Source organism: Mastigoproctus giganteus, chromosome 8 (assembly GCF_048544385.1).
Source record: "Mastigoproctus giganteus isolate SK-2022 chromosome 8, ASM4854438v1, whole genome shotgun sequence".
NCBI lineage: Eukaryota > Metazoa > Arthropoda > Arachnida > Uropygi > Thelyphonidae > Mastigoproctus > Mastigoproctus giganteus.
Genome location: NC_143582.1, coordinates 44,589,941 through 44,606,611, shown reverse-complemented (window position 1 = coordinate 44,606,611; position 16,671 = coordinate 44,589,941). Strand labels below are relative to the sequence as shown.

At 36.8% G+C, this 16,671-nt stretch overlaps 1 protein-coding gene across 2 annotated transcripts in view; it reads right to left on the bottom strand.

Moving 5' to 3' along the window:
• Positions 1-16,671, bottom strand: part of LOC150081499 (heterogeneous nuclear ribonucleoprotein F-like) — a 210,699-nt gene that overhangs the window by 62,863 nt on the left and 131,165 nt on the right. For both annotated transcript variants that reach the window (XM_090379334.1, XM_090379335.1), the window contains exon 6: positions 4,016-4,185. In XM_090379334.1, the coding sequence (XP_090235460.1) occupies positions 4,016-4,185 (170 nt within the window). The remainder of the gene's footprint in view (positions 1-4,015; positions 4,186-16,671) is intronic.

Sequence of the window (16,671 nt, the reverse complement as noted above, 5' to 3'; positions counted from 1 at the left end):
AAAAAAACTGGACAGCGGTGTGTATGTGAGAAGTTTAATTCTGCTTAGTTGTAAATACCAGCAATTTCTCTCAGTTCCTCTTATTTTAGTAATTTTCTTTTAGCCATTCTTTTTTTTTTTTTTTTTTTTTTACAACACAATTGTACAAACTTCCAGAAAAATATAACACAATATGATGGATAAAGCACGCTAATGAACTTGTTTTCACAAAAACTCTAACAATACTGACAAACTTATTGTGATGTTTGAGAGTTTATTTTATTGCAATTAGTTTTACTGCAGCACGTGCAATAAACTAATCACAAACGACCTTCACACAGAATAGTAACATACTTCTCTGTGGACCTCCACATGTACGCCGTAATAGGGTCACACATATGTGGCTGACATGGTTTCTAAAGAAATAAAGTAAGCTACTGGGCCACGTCAGCCACATATATGCGATATAAGAAAACTTTCTTTTGATATTTCAAGTGAAAAAATGACAACACTGACATTACAATATCTATTTCAGAATTACTAATCAAATCATTCACTAAATATTTTTGGTCCCTGGGGAATTTTTTTCTTAAATTAGCTTGACAATCAACGTGTTAAAGGCAGAAGATGAGGTGGTTAACTGTTGGGTAAAGTGTATGTGCTAAAATAACCGCCGGTGATCCGGCAAACTCACTAATCTGGCACTCCACAGGTTCCAACGCTGCCGGATTAGTGACGGTCGGCATGTAGTTATAATAGATAATAAATTTAACTATCTGTCTCCAACCTACGTAATTCGAATTCTGAAGCAACCTATTTGCAATACTATATCTATGCCAAATCACCAATACTAAAAGCTCTACAAATATTAATTTTGTACGTTACAGACTACATGATAAAATTAAGCTATTAAAACGTTACACTTATTAAAACATTTATGTGGTGGTTCTACAAATTATAGTTTATATTCTTCTGATAGTGATTATACTGTTACAAACTACGCAAGGAACCTCCAGTATCTGCTATATTGCTACTAAAACAATGGTGGCAAAATTCGACTGTGGTTTTTAAGCAATTACAAGGGCTAATGAAAGAATAAATACCATAATTAATCAGGAATCACAAAGAAATACTACATTAGTAAATTTAAATCACAAGCTAGAGAAAAAAAACAATTTCAAATCAAAAAAAGAAAATTCCACTTAGTGGCTTCCAAAACACAGTCCTGGTGACTTGGTACAACATACCTCTTGCAACATTTAGGGATCTTATAGAATCCATATCTCACCATGTGGTGGTGGTACTGGCAGTAAGGAGCATACACCCACTATCAGTTAAGCAGTCACGTTTTGACCGGACAGTGTAATTTCAGTACTAATCTGAATTATAGTAAATTATGTGACTCTGTCCTTCATGAAAGGTTACTGTATAAGCTGGAATATGTCAGAATCGCAGGTACGATTCTAAAATTGACTGCAGGGTGGTTGCAGGGTAGGGAGGCAATTGTAAGACTGCTACCAAGCATAATCTTACAATTATCATGGAATATTATCATGAATATGGAGCAAGCACCTTAAATAATAATAATAATACTAATAATAAAAATACTTTTACCAGTAAACTTAGAAACAGCTGTGTCTTGGCAGTGTCACAATTTCAAATGCATAGCAGATTTGCTATTTAAAAATCAGGTGACATTACACAATTTAAAAAGATATTAGCAATTTAGGTGGAATTGTGGACAGCAGTATGTCTGTGAGTTGGACAGAAGAGCAAGTGCTAGCACTTATTTCTTGGCACCAATTTGCCAAAAACTGTGTTTTGAGGGAGATGAATAAACTGTGTTTTGAGGGAGATGGATCAACAAAGCTAACATGGTAATGTGCCCCAAATTTGTTTGAAAAGGATTGCTAGTTACTATTACAGTTAAAATGGGAGTAACTGGAATATGGGATTGGGAATTTTTGCAGAGAATCTATCAATACCTTTTAATATAAAAAAAATAATAATAATAACAAAAAAGGGTGAATCCCATATTAAAGTTACGGTTCAGGATCCGGAATTTACTAAAAAAAACCCATCTCCCGATGCATTCTTTATACTGCCAGTACCAATGTAGGCAACTGGTTGCCCATTTTCCCTTGCTTCTTAGTTTCCCTAAGCAAATTTTCTATTAGCATTAGTAGAGGTATATGATGCAAGGAAGCAGCTTATATAGCATCACCCAAAAAAAAAAAAAAAAAAATCAGCCTTGAACTTATTAGGCTGTCAACTCCCACGACAGATGGAAGTTTGTTCCAGCAATCAACCACCTGCTGGCTAAAGGCAATTTCCGGACATCTATTCTACAACTGTCTTTGAATCTATACCCCCTCAGGTGCGGAATCTCAATTACCTCGCAGGTGCCTAGTCTCCAGATGCTGCAATTTACAGAACTCAAAACTTGTCTTGGTAGCAGCAACCCTTTGTTCCACTCTCTAAATTTGTTGCCCTTCTTTGTACTCGTTCTAGTAGCCCAGAACATCTTTCCTAAAATGAGGACTCCAGACCTGCATGCAGTACTCAAGGTGTGGCCTGACCATTGCCTTATACAATCACCTCCTTATCTCTACTAGCAAAATTCCTATATATCATCGACAAGACCCCATGAGTTATGCTTTCAGCCTGTTTGCACTGCTCAGAAAACTTCATATCTGACTGCACAATTACCCCCAGGTCTTTTTCATCCTCCACTACCCCGAGTGTAGTACTGCACAGTTGGTATGTTACTTTTGGGTTACTGCTACCCATAAGAAGTACTTTGCATTTGTCAATGTTAAACTTCAGTTACCACTTCTCAGCCAATTGCCTAACTTTTCTAGATCCTGTTGCAGTAGCATACTGTCTTTACTGTCATTAACAACCATGCCAACTTTGTATCATCTGCAAACTTGGACATTAAGCCTGATATACCTTCATTGATATCATTGATGAATACACAAAACAATAATGGGCCCAGCACCAAACCCTGGGGGACTCCACTAATAACATTAGTCCATGCAGAGCAGTGTCCATTTATTACCAGTCTCTGTAGTCTCCCACTCAACTATCCTTTCATCCATTGTAGTAACTTGCCCTTAATGCCACACTGCTCTAACTTGTATAGTAATCTTCCATGTGCAACAGTATCAAAAGCCTTCCTAAGTATATGATATAAAAAAAAAAAATTTTTTTTTTTTTTTGTATCCAATTCCTTTGTGACCACATAGTATCCAATCAAATTAGTCAGACAAGACTTCCCCTTAATAAACGAATTGTGTCTGAAATATAACCGCAGTCTTACCCTGCATAAAAGACTGGCAGCAAGAGGCTCCCCAGAGAGCATCTATAAGGAAGTACAGAAAGTCGCAATCCTCAATACCTGTAGTCATTGAGTTCTGTATCCAACAGTAATAGGGACATAATAAACATCAATTTCATGATATCTTTCTTTTTTTTTTTTTTTTGTTTTTCAGATGAGATTATGTAAATGCTTTGCTAACAGATGAGATTTTGTAAATGCTTTGCTAACAGATAATAAAATATTCTGCACATTGATACTAGTTTCATATCTCATACAGTAAACGGGCATAATAATACAGACCACATGAAAGTCATTCATTTACTCACCTGCCCAATTTTAGTCTGCAAAGAATGCCAGTAATGTTTCTTCTATTTTTAAAGCATAGGTAAATTAAAAGTAGGAGTTTCTAACAGGGAAATATGTCTAACATATATTTCAAGTTCAGTCTAATGATATAATAAGTCTAATAACAACACTGGATGCTGTCCATTTGGGCTTCTTTCCTACACCATTCAAGTATCCACCTTTAAGATACTTAGGCTGTCCACAGATTCAAAAACTGTGTTAAATGGACAATCACTGATGTGATAGGAGGTATACTTTAACTCTTAAGTAAATATCCTAATCAGTTGATGTTCTCAAGTGTAAAACTCATAAAAATAATTGAGTTATGTACATAATCCAAAGAAAAGAATTAAGATTTTCATAATATACCTTGAAAACTACGGCCTTGTGACCCTCCATATCGCCTTCCTTGTCCTCCAGGTCGATCCATTCTGTCGTAGGGACTAGGTCTCATATTACTCATAAAGTGCATTCTCATTGGACCTGGACCCGCTGATGCTCGAATTTCCTGTAGGCTACTCTTGAAAATCTCTATGTATCTACATTTCAATTTAAAAAAAAAAAAAAAAAAAAAAAAGGTATATGTAAGGTCCCAAAATTCAAATCTATACTAATTATAACTATACAAGATTGGATAGTGGGGAAGTTTCAATCCATCTCGATAATACAGATCAACATATAACATAAGTGAATATATTAATTATTTGAAGTTCTTTGTAGTTTAATCAGTATTTGTGGAGAGTTTCATATATTTTCACATGACAGGTCAAATATATGTGAAATATAGCATGGTCATGAATTATTCACACTGTGAACATATGTAAAAAGGAAAGTAAACTATACAAAGAGAAATGGTTCATTTTATTTCAAATAGGAACTCAATTTCATAAACTGAATATGAAACTGAATTTGCATATTCATCAGATGATGGGAGGACTGAATTGCTAAATCTCAAAATATCATTGCCATAACAAAAAAGTTAGAGGCATGCCATGGTACTTTAAATCTGCCATTAGAGTGCAAGATGTTACAGGTTATAACAGCGAAGATGTGGGAGGAGAGAATCTGAAAGGCAGCTGACCTAGTGACGGCTGAGACTGTTTCAAGAAACAAGTAGCATTCCACAGTAGCAAGGAACAGGCAAGCCTTCTGTTAAGACTGGGGCATTAAAAGGATTTCTGAAGTTTTTCAAGCAGAAACCGAGCTAATGTGAAAACTTACCATTTATTGTATGAAAACTTTTTGGGTTGTTCTTTCGAATAAAATAAACTGTTCATCATTAACTGAACAATGTTAACATACTTTCCTTTGTACAATGGCCATGATACAGTGAATAAAAAAAAATGCCTACTGATCACCCCAATATTAGTGATGAGCAGGAAGAGAGAAATAATCGCCTTCCACAAAGAATATTAATGCACCTTGCATTTGCTGCCATTTCTCAGCTCTTGCATTCTTCAGTTGACAAAGTTTCGTTCGGGATTCCTACATAATTTGAGAAAACCTTTACTTGAGTTTACCAGTCCTTAACTGTTTTCCAGAAAACATCAAAATCTTTATGTATATTAATCACATATAGAAAGAATTAAAATATGGGAGAAATTAACTAAAAGATGTCTATATAACCTCACACAAAGCAGTAGAGATCAATATATCCATAATATAAAATATTAAATGCTAACAGAAATTAAATTGGATAATAGAAACATGAGGCTATTGAACAGAATTACAGTAAGTGTGAACTCATAAATAAAATTTAAATGGAAATACTAAAGGAAAAGGCCGAAAAAAACATTTAGAAGCCACTGAAGAAATTAGTTGTAGATTCCTAGGGTGAAATATCACAATGCTCAATGGTAAACATTATACTTAACTTGGAGTGCTAAAAGTTTTTGTATAGGCAACTAAGTTTTCATGTGAGCACAAGAAACTATGTGGCAAAAGAAAACAGAATTAAAGAGACTGTGAATAAAATAACAGAAAATTTACCTTTGCCTTTAGTACTTCCATTTAAATTTCACGATTTCATGGTTACTATACTTCTAATCATTTGCTTTCTATATCTCTGTTAATATTTAATATATACAACAAATTGTTTATAGATGTTAAACCAATTATAAGGCACTAGAGATAATAGAAAGGAAAGTAGCATAAAAGACAAAATTAATACTAAACTAATGACCAAACATTACGTCTGCACATAAACGAAGGATATATGCATGTTGCATAGTAAGGCTTTGTATGAACAGTGAGAAGAGCGGACACATATATGAGCAATAAGTGGCCAAGTATGCATACTATTATCCAAAATAATGCACAGTGACCTGATAAGAAAAAATTCAGTACAGGGTGGTTGTGATTTATGCACTGGTTGAATTCCTGGAATGTGTGCATGTTGTTTTGGCTTAATTCAAGGACAACTGAAAGTTGAAATCAACTGTCCTACACAGATAACTTTCATCTGTATAGGACAGTAACCCCCCCCCCCCATAAATTACAATATAATCAAGAATATATAAAAAGAAATAATAAAAAAATAAAAAAAAATGTAAAACTGGACTTCATCCTAAATCTAAGTTAAAAATATCATTCACCGCAATCTTTTGATTTCTTGATTTAGCAGTCAATTTTGTAAATGGGTTTTTGGTCCTGCTTGAATGCATAGCACCGCTTTATTTTATTTTTTTTTATGGATATAATAAGATTTCTTTATTATTATTATTACTTATAAGGGTTCATTCTTTCAAAATTGCAAAATAAGGCCATGTGAATAATGAACACACTGCATATTTAAACTAACTGAAGGTGAGGAATAGTTACCAAGAAGCGTTATAAACAAAAATTCCCAACAGCCATTACCAACAATACAACCAGAGTCAGGTGTACAGGGTTCATTAAGAACCCACCGCACATGATCCACATGGCTGAAACATCCAATGTCTTTCACAACAAGGGTGTTTCCTTTGATTTCTCCATTGAAACTTATATTGCCCATCCTATAGAGAAATTAACCTTCCCAAAGAAAATAATGCATCTTGAGTTTGTTGCAAATTTCTCAGCTTACATTCTTTTGGTTGACATAGTTTTACCAGAGTTTTAGAGTCCTTCACTGTTTACCAGAAAATGTCAAAATCACTTACAGATGTTAAACAAATTATTACACAAGGGACAACAGAAAGTAATGCAAACAAAAACTAGAGTAGCAGAAATTCCAAAATTAATGCTTTCAAACTAATGAATGAATATTACATCAGCCTGAAAAACAAGGATTATGCACATTGCATAGACTAGTGATAATTAACTAAGATGGAAGTAAGTCTTTATACGAGGGCAACACTGCTTCGTTGCTATGGAAACAAGTGATAAGTTTACGGCCTGGGAATGTTCCCCCACCTCTTCTTAGTTAGTTTGTACAAGAGTATCACATAGTATTCGTTTTTGTGTTCGTTATAACAGTTTACGAGAAGTGTGTTTTATGATGGGGGACAAGAAAGACATTTCTTCAATTATTAGACAAAGAATTGAAATTGAATTTTGTGTACAGTTAGGCAAAAGTGGTCAGATTACATCTGAGATGATTCAAGAAGCACGTGGTGAAGAAGCCTTGGGCAGAACGGCCTTATTTAAATGGTGAAAGCATTTTAAGGACAGGAAAAAAATGTACAAGATGAACAAAGCAGTGGGCATCCGCCAACCTAAATGAACGATGAATATGGAAACACGACGATTCACTGCCTCCAAAAAAAAAAAAAAAAAATTTGAGTTTTTGCTTCATCAAAAAAAATGTTGATTTTATTTTCTAACACCTGCAGAATAATACTGCAGCAGTGGGTTCCTGTGAAACAAACTGTAAATGGAGAATATTGTGCTAACACGTTGAGAGTTCACCCAAAGGAACAATTTGCTAAAAAAAGACTGGAACTGCTTAATCAAGAATGGTTTCTTCTTCAAGATAATGCTAGGACACATGTGGAACAACTAACAATGCAATCTTTAGCAAAAATTGGTGGTGAACCACTAGATCGCCCTCCATACAGCCCAGACCTTGCACCATGCAATTTCTGGGCTTTCCCGAGCCTTAAAAAAAAAAAAAAAAAGTTGTTAAGAGGGAAAAAATTTAACACAAATGCAGAAGGTAAATCTGCCACATCCACTATCCTGCAATGCCTTTCAGAAAATGGACTACAGCACATGTTTCAGAAGCTAGTGAACTGCTGTAAAAGGCGTACAGAATGTATGGGACACTCTTTCAAAAGGAGACCCATACCAACCTCCCAAATGACCAAATGACTCAGATATAGAGCAATGATCTCAGTCCACGTATTTTCCGGTTTACGTAACACCTGGCTTATGGAAATTCGACTTCACGTAAGTTTTTGCTTGCTGGTGCAAACTTTATCGTGGAAACGTATTTTGCATCCCATAGGAATAAATGGAGGTATCATGAAAATATCGTAATGTGAACCCAATAAAGCGTTTTTTTTTTTTTTTTTTTTTTTTTTTTTTTTTTGGTAATTCGTTCCAGGACCTCGGAAGTTAATTTTTGCTATTCAATTAAGCTATTTCCCCGGAGCTCACATCTGGTGAGTGTGATTCCCTTTTATCTCTCTCTCTCTCTCTCTCTCTCTCTCTCTCTCTCTCTTTTTGACTGGTGCAGCATAAGTTTCAGGCTTCCTTGCACCATATGGCTAATAATAATAATAATCATCTCTCTAAAAGGTAATTTTTATAATGGAAACTGCACTACAATTTTATCGTTATAAGAATCAATTCTGAATGCCTTTGGGATATTTTTCTATAACACATTTCTGGAGGTCACTACCATAAAACAATAAAAACAATTTGCACTCTTCAGTCTATCGGTTTTATTATAAATGGGTAGTAAACTCGATCTTATTGCATTTACGACAATACTGATAAATGGAATTCTGTAGGTTTTTACATTAGGGTATTATGGAGAAGTGAATTCCCCTTCACCGAAATCTTCAATCATATAAAAAACAAATTTTCAGAATCTTCTCTTCATTCCTATTTACTTATTGCAATGGTGAAGGATAAGGGGCCAACAGAAAGTGCAAGTGCTAAGAAACTAAACGAAATTGCTTTAGAAATGAAGATGATTAATTAAGAAGTACGAGGCAGGACAAAGTTTGTCATCTGTTGCACGGAATTAGACCTCGCTGCTTCAACAGTGAATATTATTTTAAGGGACAGTGTGCATATGAAACATGTTAAAGGATCAACGCATTTAAGATCAACAGTGATCACAAAAGTGTTTGTGTTATGTTTGTTATTTGATTTTTAGGAGCATTAGCAACTAGGGCCATATTGCTCCGGGATATGAGGTGGTCATTCCTTGACCTTTCCGCATCCTCCGTATTTGGTGGTGACGGGCTCGAACCCCGGTCTAATCAAGAAGCATGTGCTACGCACTGCTGCTCCTTTCCACCTGGCTAGGGAGGCGCCTCACAAAAGTGTTCAGGTGCTATATCGAAGATGGAAAATCAGATTCAGAAGCAAGTGCCCCCGAGTCCAATGGCCATTCAAGCAAAAGCAAGAAGCATTTATAAAGATATTAAGGATAAATACGGCAAACCCCAAGCCACGTTCGTGGCAAGCAACAGGTGGTTTAATAGGTTCAAGCACTTCACTGGTTTCCAAAAGATTAAAGTATGCGGCGAAGTTGCCAGTGCCCATTCTGCAGTTGCAGGGGAATTTTGTCAGGTGTTGGTAAATATCCCTTCAAAATCTCCAGAGCTCTCAACTTCCGCAGCAGTGTGTTTAACAGCTGGAGAGTTAATACTGGCAATGATGCTCGAAAGGTAAAACTTGCTGATGCTATGCCTGTCTCCTCTCTCTTTTTGTACACCTTTGTAATTTTTCTATTACAGTGAGTGCTGTATAAGCACTCGCTTTCCCTAAATGCTTGTGCAGCGAGTGCTGCATAAGCATTTAGGGAAATTCCGACACGTAGAGTTCCGCAGAACGCAAAACTCATGTAAGTCTGGGAGTGGCTGTATTTGACCAATTAAGGAGCCAGGTATGTGTTATGATCAAAAATAAAGCAAAAGAAAAAAATATGATATACAGTGCAACCTTGATATACCATGCCTCTTCATACCACGATTTCGGATATACCATAGGTATGATCGTGTCTTCCAAAATGAGTAATGAAAAAAGTAGCGAGTTCAAAGAACTGACAATTGCATATTAGAAACTGGAAGAAGTGAATACTATATTTGCTTCGTTATATTCAGTATTCAGCTGTTGGGTAATTTTTGTAAACAACAGTATTTGTCACAGACTAATGTAGATGCCCACTTTCTTCACTCAGCTACCTCTGGAGGGGAATAAAGCTAGCTGTTTTGACATGGTAAAGTTTTGTAAACAAAAGCACACATCTTTCTTTGTCTAGAAAGTTACACTCAGGATAGTAAAAACTGCAATGGCTAACCCAGACAAAAATAAATACATGAATCGACAAGTGATTTATGGAAAATTCATCTCATTTCACTTTGGCACCATTATAAGCTTGGCACAGTTCGGTTTTGATTTAGTTTTCTCAAAACATTGTAAATTCTAGAGCATCAGAAATAAATAAACAGCAAAATGAGTAGAATTGAAGCAATAGCCACAAAAAAAAAAAAAAAAAAACTACACAGTTGAAGAAAAGTTAAAGTTCATCAAAAGAATTAAAAGTAGTGGAACAAGGTGCAGTATATTTCACAAATGAAATGTGGAATCCCAAAAAAGAATGATGGGTAGTTGGAAAGACAAACAAAAATTGTTCATTTGTAGATGTGCTCATTCATAGAATGATGAAGTAGACCTCCAAAGAGAGAAAAGTAGACTTAGTGAAAACAGTGTTGTGAAACAATGCTTATATAATTGATTTAAACAGAATCACAGTGAAGAACCAAAATAAATGGGGTAATTTTGAAAGCACAGGCAATTAAATTTCATAAGCTTAATTAGCAGAGATGACACATTTAAAGCTTCTGAAGGGTGGCTCTGGAGATGGAAGGCTCACCATGGTATATCCCAAGTTAGTCTTGTATGCAAATTTGCATCTGGTGACATTACAGCAGCAGAAGCATTTCCTAAATTTCTTTCTAATGTGATTCAACATTATGAGTTCATAGATGAATAGTTTGGTACAATTATGACAAAACAGCACTGTACTATAAACTTCTATCCAACAGGTCACTGGATGTTAAAAAGGCACCCAACAAAGCAGGCAGGAAAACTAAAAGAGACAACAAAAATCCCTGCTATTCGCGGAGGTTACGTTCCTAAGAAATGGCGTTAATACTGAGTTATGGAGCCCATAGTAATACTGAATTATATCCACCCCTATGAAAACAGAATGCTCCCCACTCAACCACGTGAGTGTAATGGGTAAAAGGAATGGTTTATCGGACTTTTGATAAATGACACATTGTGGAAGCTCGACGAGCTAGTGCTTCAATTTCCCAAACGGCTGAACTTGTGGGGTGTACGAGAGCTGCCGTTGTTAAAGTGTACCACGACTGGCATCAAAATGGTCAAACAAAGACCTGACGGCAAAACTGCAAAGGTCAGAGAAAGGCTGATGTTAGAGGTTAGTGCCAGATCTGACGACTCGTACAGGCACAGCACCGTTGAAGAGTTGACTACCCAATACATGGGCCGACCTGGAACAATATCTGGCATGGCCATGTATCGCACGCTCGCCCATATATGGGCTATACCAGAAGACGACCCCCATGGCATCCTCTCCTAACCAAGGTTCATCGGCGTAAAAGACTCACCTGGTGCAAAAAAGCATGCAAGTTGGACGTTAGAAGACTGGAAGAAGGTGTGCTGGTCGGATAATTCACGTTATTTACTCCACACTGTGGATGGTCGAGTACAGATTTGGCACTACCAACAACATGAGGCTCTTCATCCATCATGCATGGTATCAAAAGTGCAGGTCGGTGGAGGCAGTTGTATGGTGTGGGGCATGTTTCACAGGCAGGAACGTGGACCCTGGTGCATGTGAAAAAACGTATCACTGGTCTCCGCTATCGTCAACTTCTTGCTGACTTTGTACACCCCGCTATGTTACATTTTTTCAATTACATTCTGAATGGCGATGGTGTCTTCCAAGATGACAATGCACTGAGCCATCGGGCACCTGATGTGCAGGAATGGTTTGAGGAACACAGTTCGGACTTCCAGCATATCAATTGGCCTCCGAACTCCCCCGATATCAATCCCATAGAGCACTTGTGGGACACTATGGAAAGGCATATCAGGCATCTGGGTATACCAATCACCTCCATATACCTGCATTGCTAGGTGCATTACACGCAGCTTGGTTGGCCATACCTCCCGAAAGCTTACGACATCTTGTTGAATCAATGCCACGTTGGTTAGCTGCTGTACTGAGGGCAAAAGGAGGACCTATGAAGTATTAGGTAGGTGGTCATAATTCAGCGATCACTCAGTGTATAAGAAAAACTAGTTTAAATTTTGTCTATGTATGTATTATATGTACCTATATAATATGACTATGCACATAGTGAAATACAGCCATAAGGTATGAAAATGAAAATAAGAAACAATTTAATATTAACTGTAACATTTATTAGAAATTTCATACAAATCGTTCAAAAACATATGCTTCTATTGGAACGAGCAGCAGCCTGGAAAACAAGATGCAGGGTATTTCAGAGACTGCTGGGAGTCGTTGCGGTACAAGTAAACACACGAGTTGTGTCAGGGTAGCTAAGAATAGGAACAGGTGCACGTATACTTGCATATACACCAATGCTAGAAGTTTGATAAATAAATTTGAGGTATTGCTCAAAACATCAAAGGCGGATATTGTTGGGATATCAGAGACGTGATGTGACACAGATATAAGGAAGGCAGAACTGGAATTTGGGGAGTACAATGTGTACAGGAAGGATAGGAAGGGAGGAGGGGTTATGCTATTAGTTAAGAAACACATAAAATCCAAGGAAGTGAAGCCAGTCGATATCGCTGGACAGTGCAGTTTCAAGCCAGTTTGGTGTGACATAAGCATTGGGAGATCAAAATTGAGAGTAGGAGTGTGCTATAGGCCTAATGACTCTGATGAGTATAATAAGAAACCGTACACGGAAATAGAGTGGGCAAGTAAATCAGAGAGTCTTATAATGGGGGATTTTAATTTCCCAGATACTGACTGGAATTTGTGGGTTGGTCATTAACAACACTAGCAAGGCTTTTGTGGATTTATTGGATAATTGTTTTCTACATCAGCATATTCGGGAGGCAACTAGAGGGCGTAATACTCTTGAACTGATTATCAGTAGTGATTCTTCATGCATTAAGAATCTGTAGATAAAGGAACCACTAGGTGGCCCTGATCACAGTGTGCTGAAGTAGGATTTACTCAAAGAGGTAACTACCATCAGGGGTAAAGGGAAGGATTTTTGCTTTCGTAAAGGCGACTATGGTGGTCTGAGACAGTATTTAAATTCTATATGGTGGGACCAACTGATGCTGTTACCAACAGCAAATTCAAAATGGGAAGCATTCAAAGAATTTATCTTGGAAGCTACTAGGCTTTACATACCAATTAAGAAATATTGTTCAAGGTTTAGGCCTAAATGGATGTCAGATGAACTAATGAAACATATGGCAGAGATGAAAAATGCATGGGATACATATAAATCAATGGGTGATATGGAAGCCTATCATAGATATAAGCTGGTCAGTAAAAAAGTCACAAAGGAGATTAGGCAGGCAAAGGCAGATTACGAGAAATCTTTGGCAAAGGATGCAAAGAAAAACAGCAAAGAATTCTTTGCTTATGTAAACTCTAGAAGGGGATGAATTTGATTGGTCCAACTGGATATCGATGGTTCAACTGTTGATGATCCTGCTCAGGTAGCTAACAAACTAAATGAGTATTTTGCATCTACTAGATATTCAGGGAAGGGAATGCCAGAGGTGAATTAAACTCTGTCAGTGAGCTAGATGATTTTGTAATAACTGAGAGCAAAGTGGAGGAGAAATTGTTGAAGATAAACATAAGAAAGGCACCTGGAATGGACGGGATCTATCCAATTATATTAAAGGAGGCAACAAAGGAAGTAAGCAAACTCTTATCAATAACTATGAGAGCTATCTTGGACTCATGGGAGGTACCCATGGACTGTAGATGTGCAAATGTAACTCCAATTCACAAAGGAGGATCTAAGGGCTACACAAGTAATTACAGACCTGTTAGTTTAACTTCTGTTCCAGGAAAATTAATGGAAGCACTGGTTAAAGGAGCATTGAAGGATCATCTAGACAAGACTTCAGTTATAGCTCGGACACAGCGTGGTTTTTTTAAGGGAAAGTCGTGCCTGACCAATTTGATTGGATACTATGATGCAGTCACAAAGGATCCGGATGCAGGGAATAAAAAAGGCCTGACGTAGCCCAGTCGTCAGGAGTGAGGGCATAGTGGACCGGGGTTCAAGCCCATGACTACTAAATACAATAAATATTTGTATTGACGATTTATTGTAAACTCTACTAACTTGGCTGTCATGCCGGAGTATATACAGAAAATTGAAAGAAAAAATTTTTTTTTTATTTTTTTTTAAACTTTGATATCATATATTTGGATCTTAGAAAGGTTTTTGATACTGTTGCACATGGAAGACCGCTGAACAAATTGGAACAGTGTGGCATTGGAGGCAAATTGCTGCTATGGATAAAGGGATGGTTGAGTGGGAGAAGACAGAGCGGTAATCAATGGACACTGCTCATCGTGGACTAATGTTATTAGTGGAGTCCCCCAGGGCTCAGTGTTGGGTCCATTGTTGTTTTTTGAATTTATAAATGATACTGATGATGGTATATCAAGCTTAATGTCCAAGTTTGCAGATAATACGAAGGTTAGCAGGGCTGTTAAGGATACTAATGACAGTATGCTGCTGCAAGAGGATCTAGAAAAGTTGAGCAGATGGGCTGAGAGGTGGCAAATGAAGTTTAACACTGACAAATGCAAAGTACAGTAGACTTGATTTTCCAGGATAGATGGTAAAAAACAATCCCGGATAATCGATTTCCCGGTTAATCCAAAAATACAGAAGTTCCTGACATGCGCCAGAGATATATTCCAGGACTTCTTACTTCGTCGAGTTTTAAGTAACTCGGGAATGACTAGTAACTTATTGCTACTATATTATTATTCACAAATCTGAATTTAGCATGTTACTTGTTAATGATTGACCATTTTCATACTTTCTCATTAGTTTAATTTTCTAATCCAAATCGATCATTTTCCTTTTGTTGGTAGATGTACTAGTACTGCTGTCACTTATTCTCTTAGTCGGCACCATAATAATGGTCAAAATGGAATTTTCTATAAAGAACTTGACAGGGTTAATGCGAAAACTCACTATTACCACCACGCGCGAGCTCACGTTTACTAAAGGACATTTCTGGAAGTCAACAAAATACAATAAAAAAAATTTGCACTTTCCATTTTATTGGGCATTTCTGTTAGTGCAATCTACTATAAATGGTAGTAAACTTGATCTTATTTCATTTTTAAAAATCCCATAGCTGGAATTCGGTGTGTTTTTACGTTATTATGATTTATTTAAAAAATAAAAAAAAAATCATAAATAATTGTATGAATATTTCTCCTCTTTTCTATTTTTTTGCTTGTTACTCCGATCTCGCTTGTGCAATTTGTGTGTGTCGTGATCGTCGTTATTGATTGCTTATTATTATTTTTTTGTTGTTTTAAATTTTACAATCCTAAAAATAAAAAATTGAGTGAAAACAAATTTACATAAATCCGTAGTTGCATGAGTCGGGGACTTACTATATCGAAAAATGTTCAGCAACCTAAGTAAAAAATGTGCCGATAGATAAAAAAAAAACTTACCACATGCTACTTAATTTCATTTGATGGATTTTTGGCAACTTGATCAGATATTCATTTCTTGGTACAGAATACCAGAAATGTCTAGAAACTTGTGTCCAATACGATGCTTCCCTTTATTTTTTGCGATGTCGATTTTAAATCTAATAGTGTCCCTTTATTTTTTACAATGTGACGTATGGTTTGGTCATGAACATATAATGGTTCATTAAAGATTTAACGGATGCACCGTTATCAAACTTTTGAATAATTTCAAGTCTTTGTTTAACTGAAAGCACAACTCTTTTGTGTTACTATAAAAAAAACTGACATACCTGACATAAATAACGAAACAAAATTTGTCTTTTTGTGGGGCGACGCGCGCACTAAATCAAACTAAACATTTGGTCTTTTTTTTTTTTTTTTTTTGAGAGGCAGGTGTGAAGACAGTGGGGGTTGCAAGATAATAATTCAAGTTATTACTTGCATTTTATGATTTCTGGTTGAATTTTTTAAATTTGGAGTCTTGAAGTGTCCCGGTTAATCTGATCCCGGTAAATCGAGAGTTTCTGTACTACATATGGGAAGCAGTAACCCCAGCGTAACTTATCAACTCTGTGGTACTACACTGACAGTGGTAGAGAACGAAAAGGTTATTATTGTTGTTACTTGGTTTTTTTTTAGGAGCATTAGCAACTAAGGCAATGTTTCTCCGGGGATATGCGGTGGTCATTCCCTGACCTTTCCGCAACCTCCGTATTTGGTGGTCACGGGCTTGAACCCCGGTCTAATCAAAAATCATCTGCTATGCACTGCTGCTCCTGCCCACCTGGCTACGGAAGCACCTATGAGAACGAAAAGGACCTGGGAGCAATTGTGCAGGCAGATATGAAGTTCTCTGTGCAGTGCAGGCAGGCTGCAAGGGTAGCTCATGGTGTCTTATCAGTGATATACAGGAATTAGGAGGTGATTATTCCCTTGTATAAGGCAATGGTCAGGCCACACCTTGAGTACTGTATACAGGTCTGGAGGCCTCATTTCAAGAAGGATGTAGAGCTGCTGGAACGAGTACAGAGAAGGGCAACAAGATTAGTGAATGGAACAAAAGGTTGCTCTTACGAAGAAAGGCTTAAGTTTTGCAAATTAT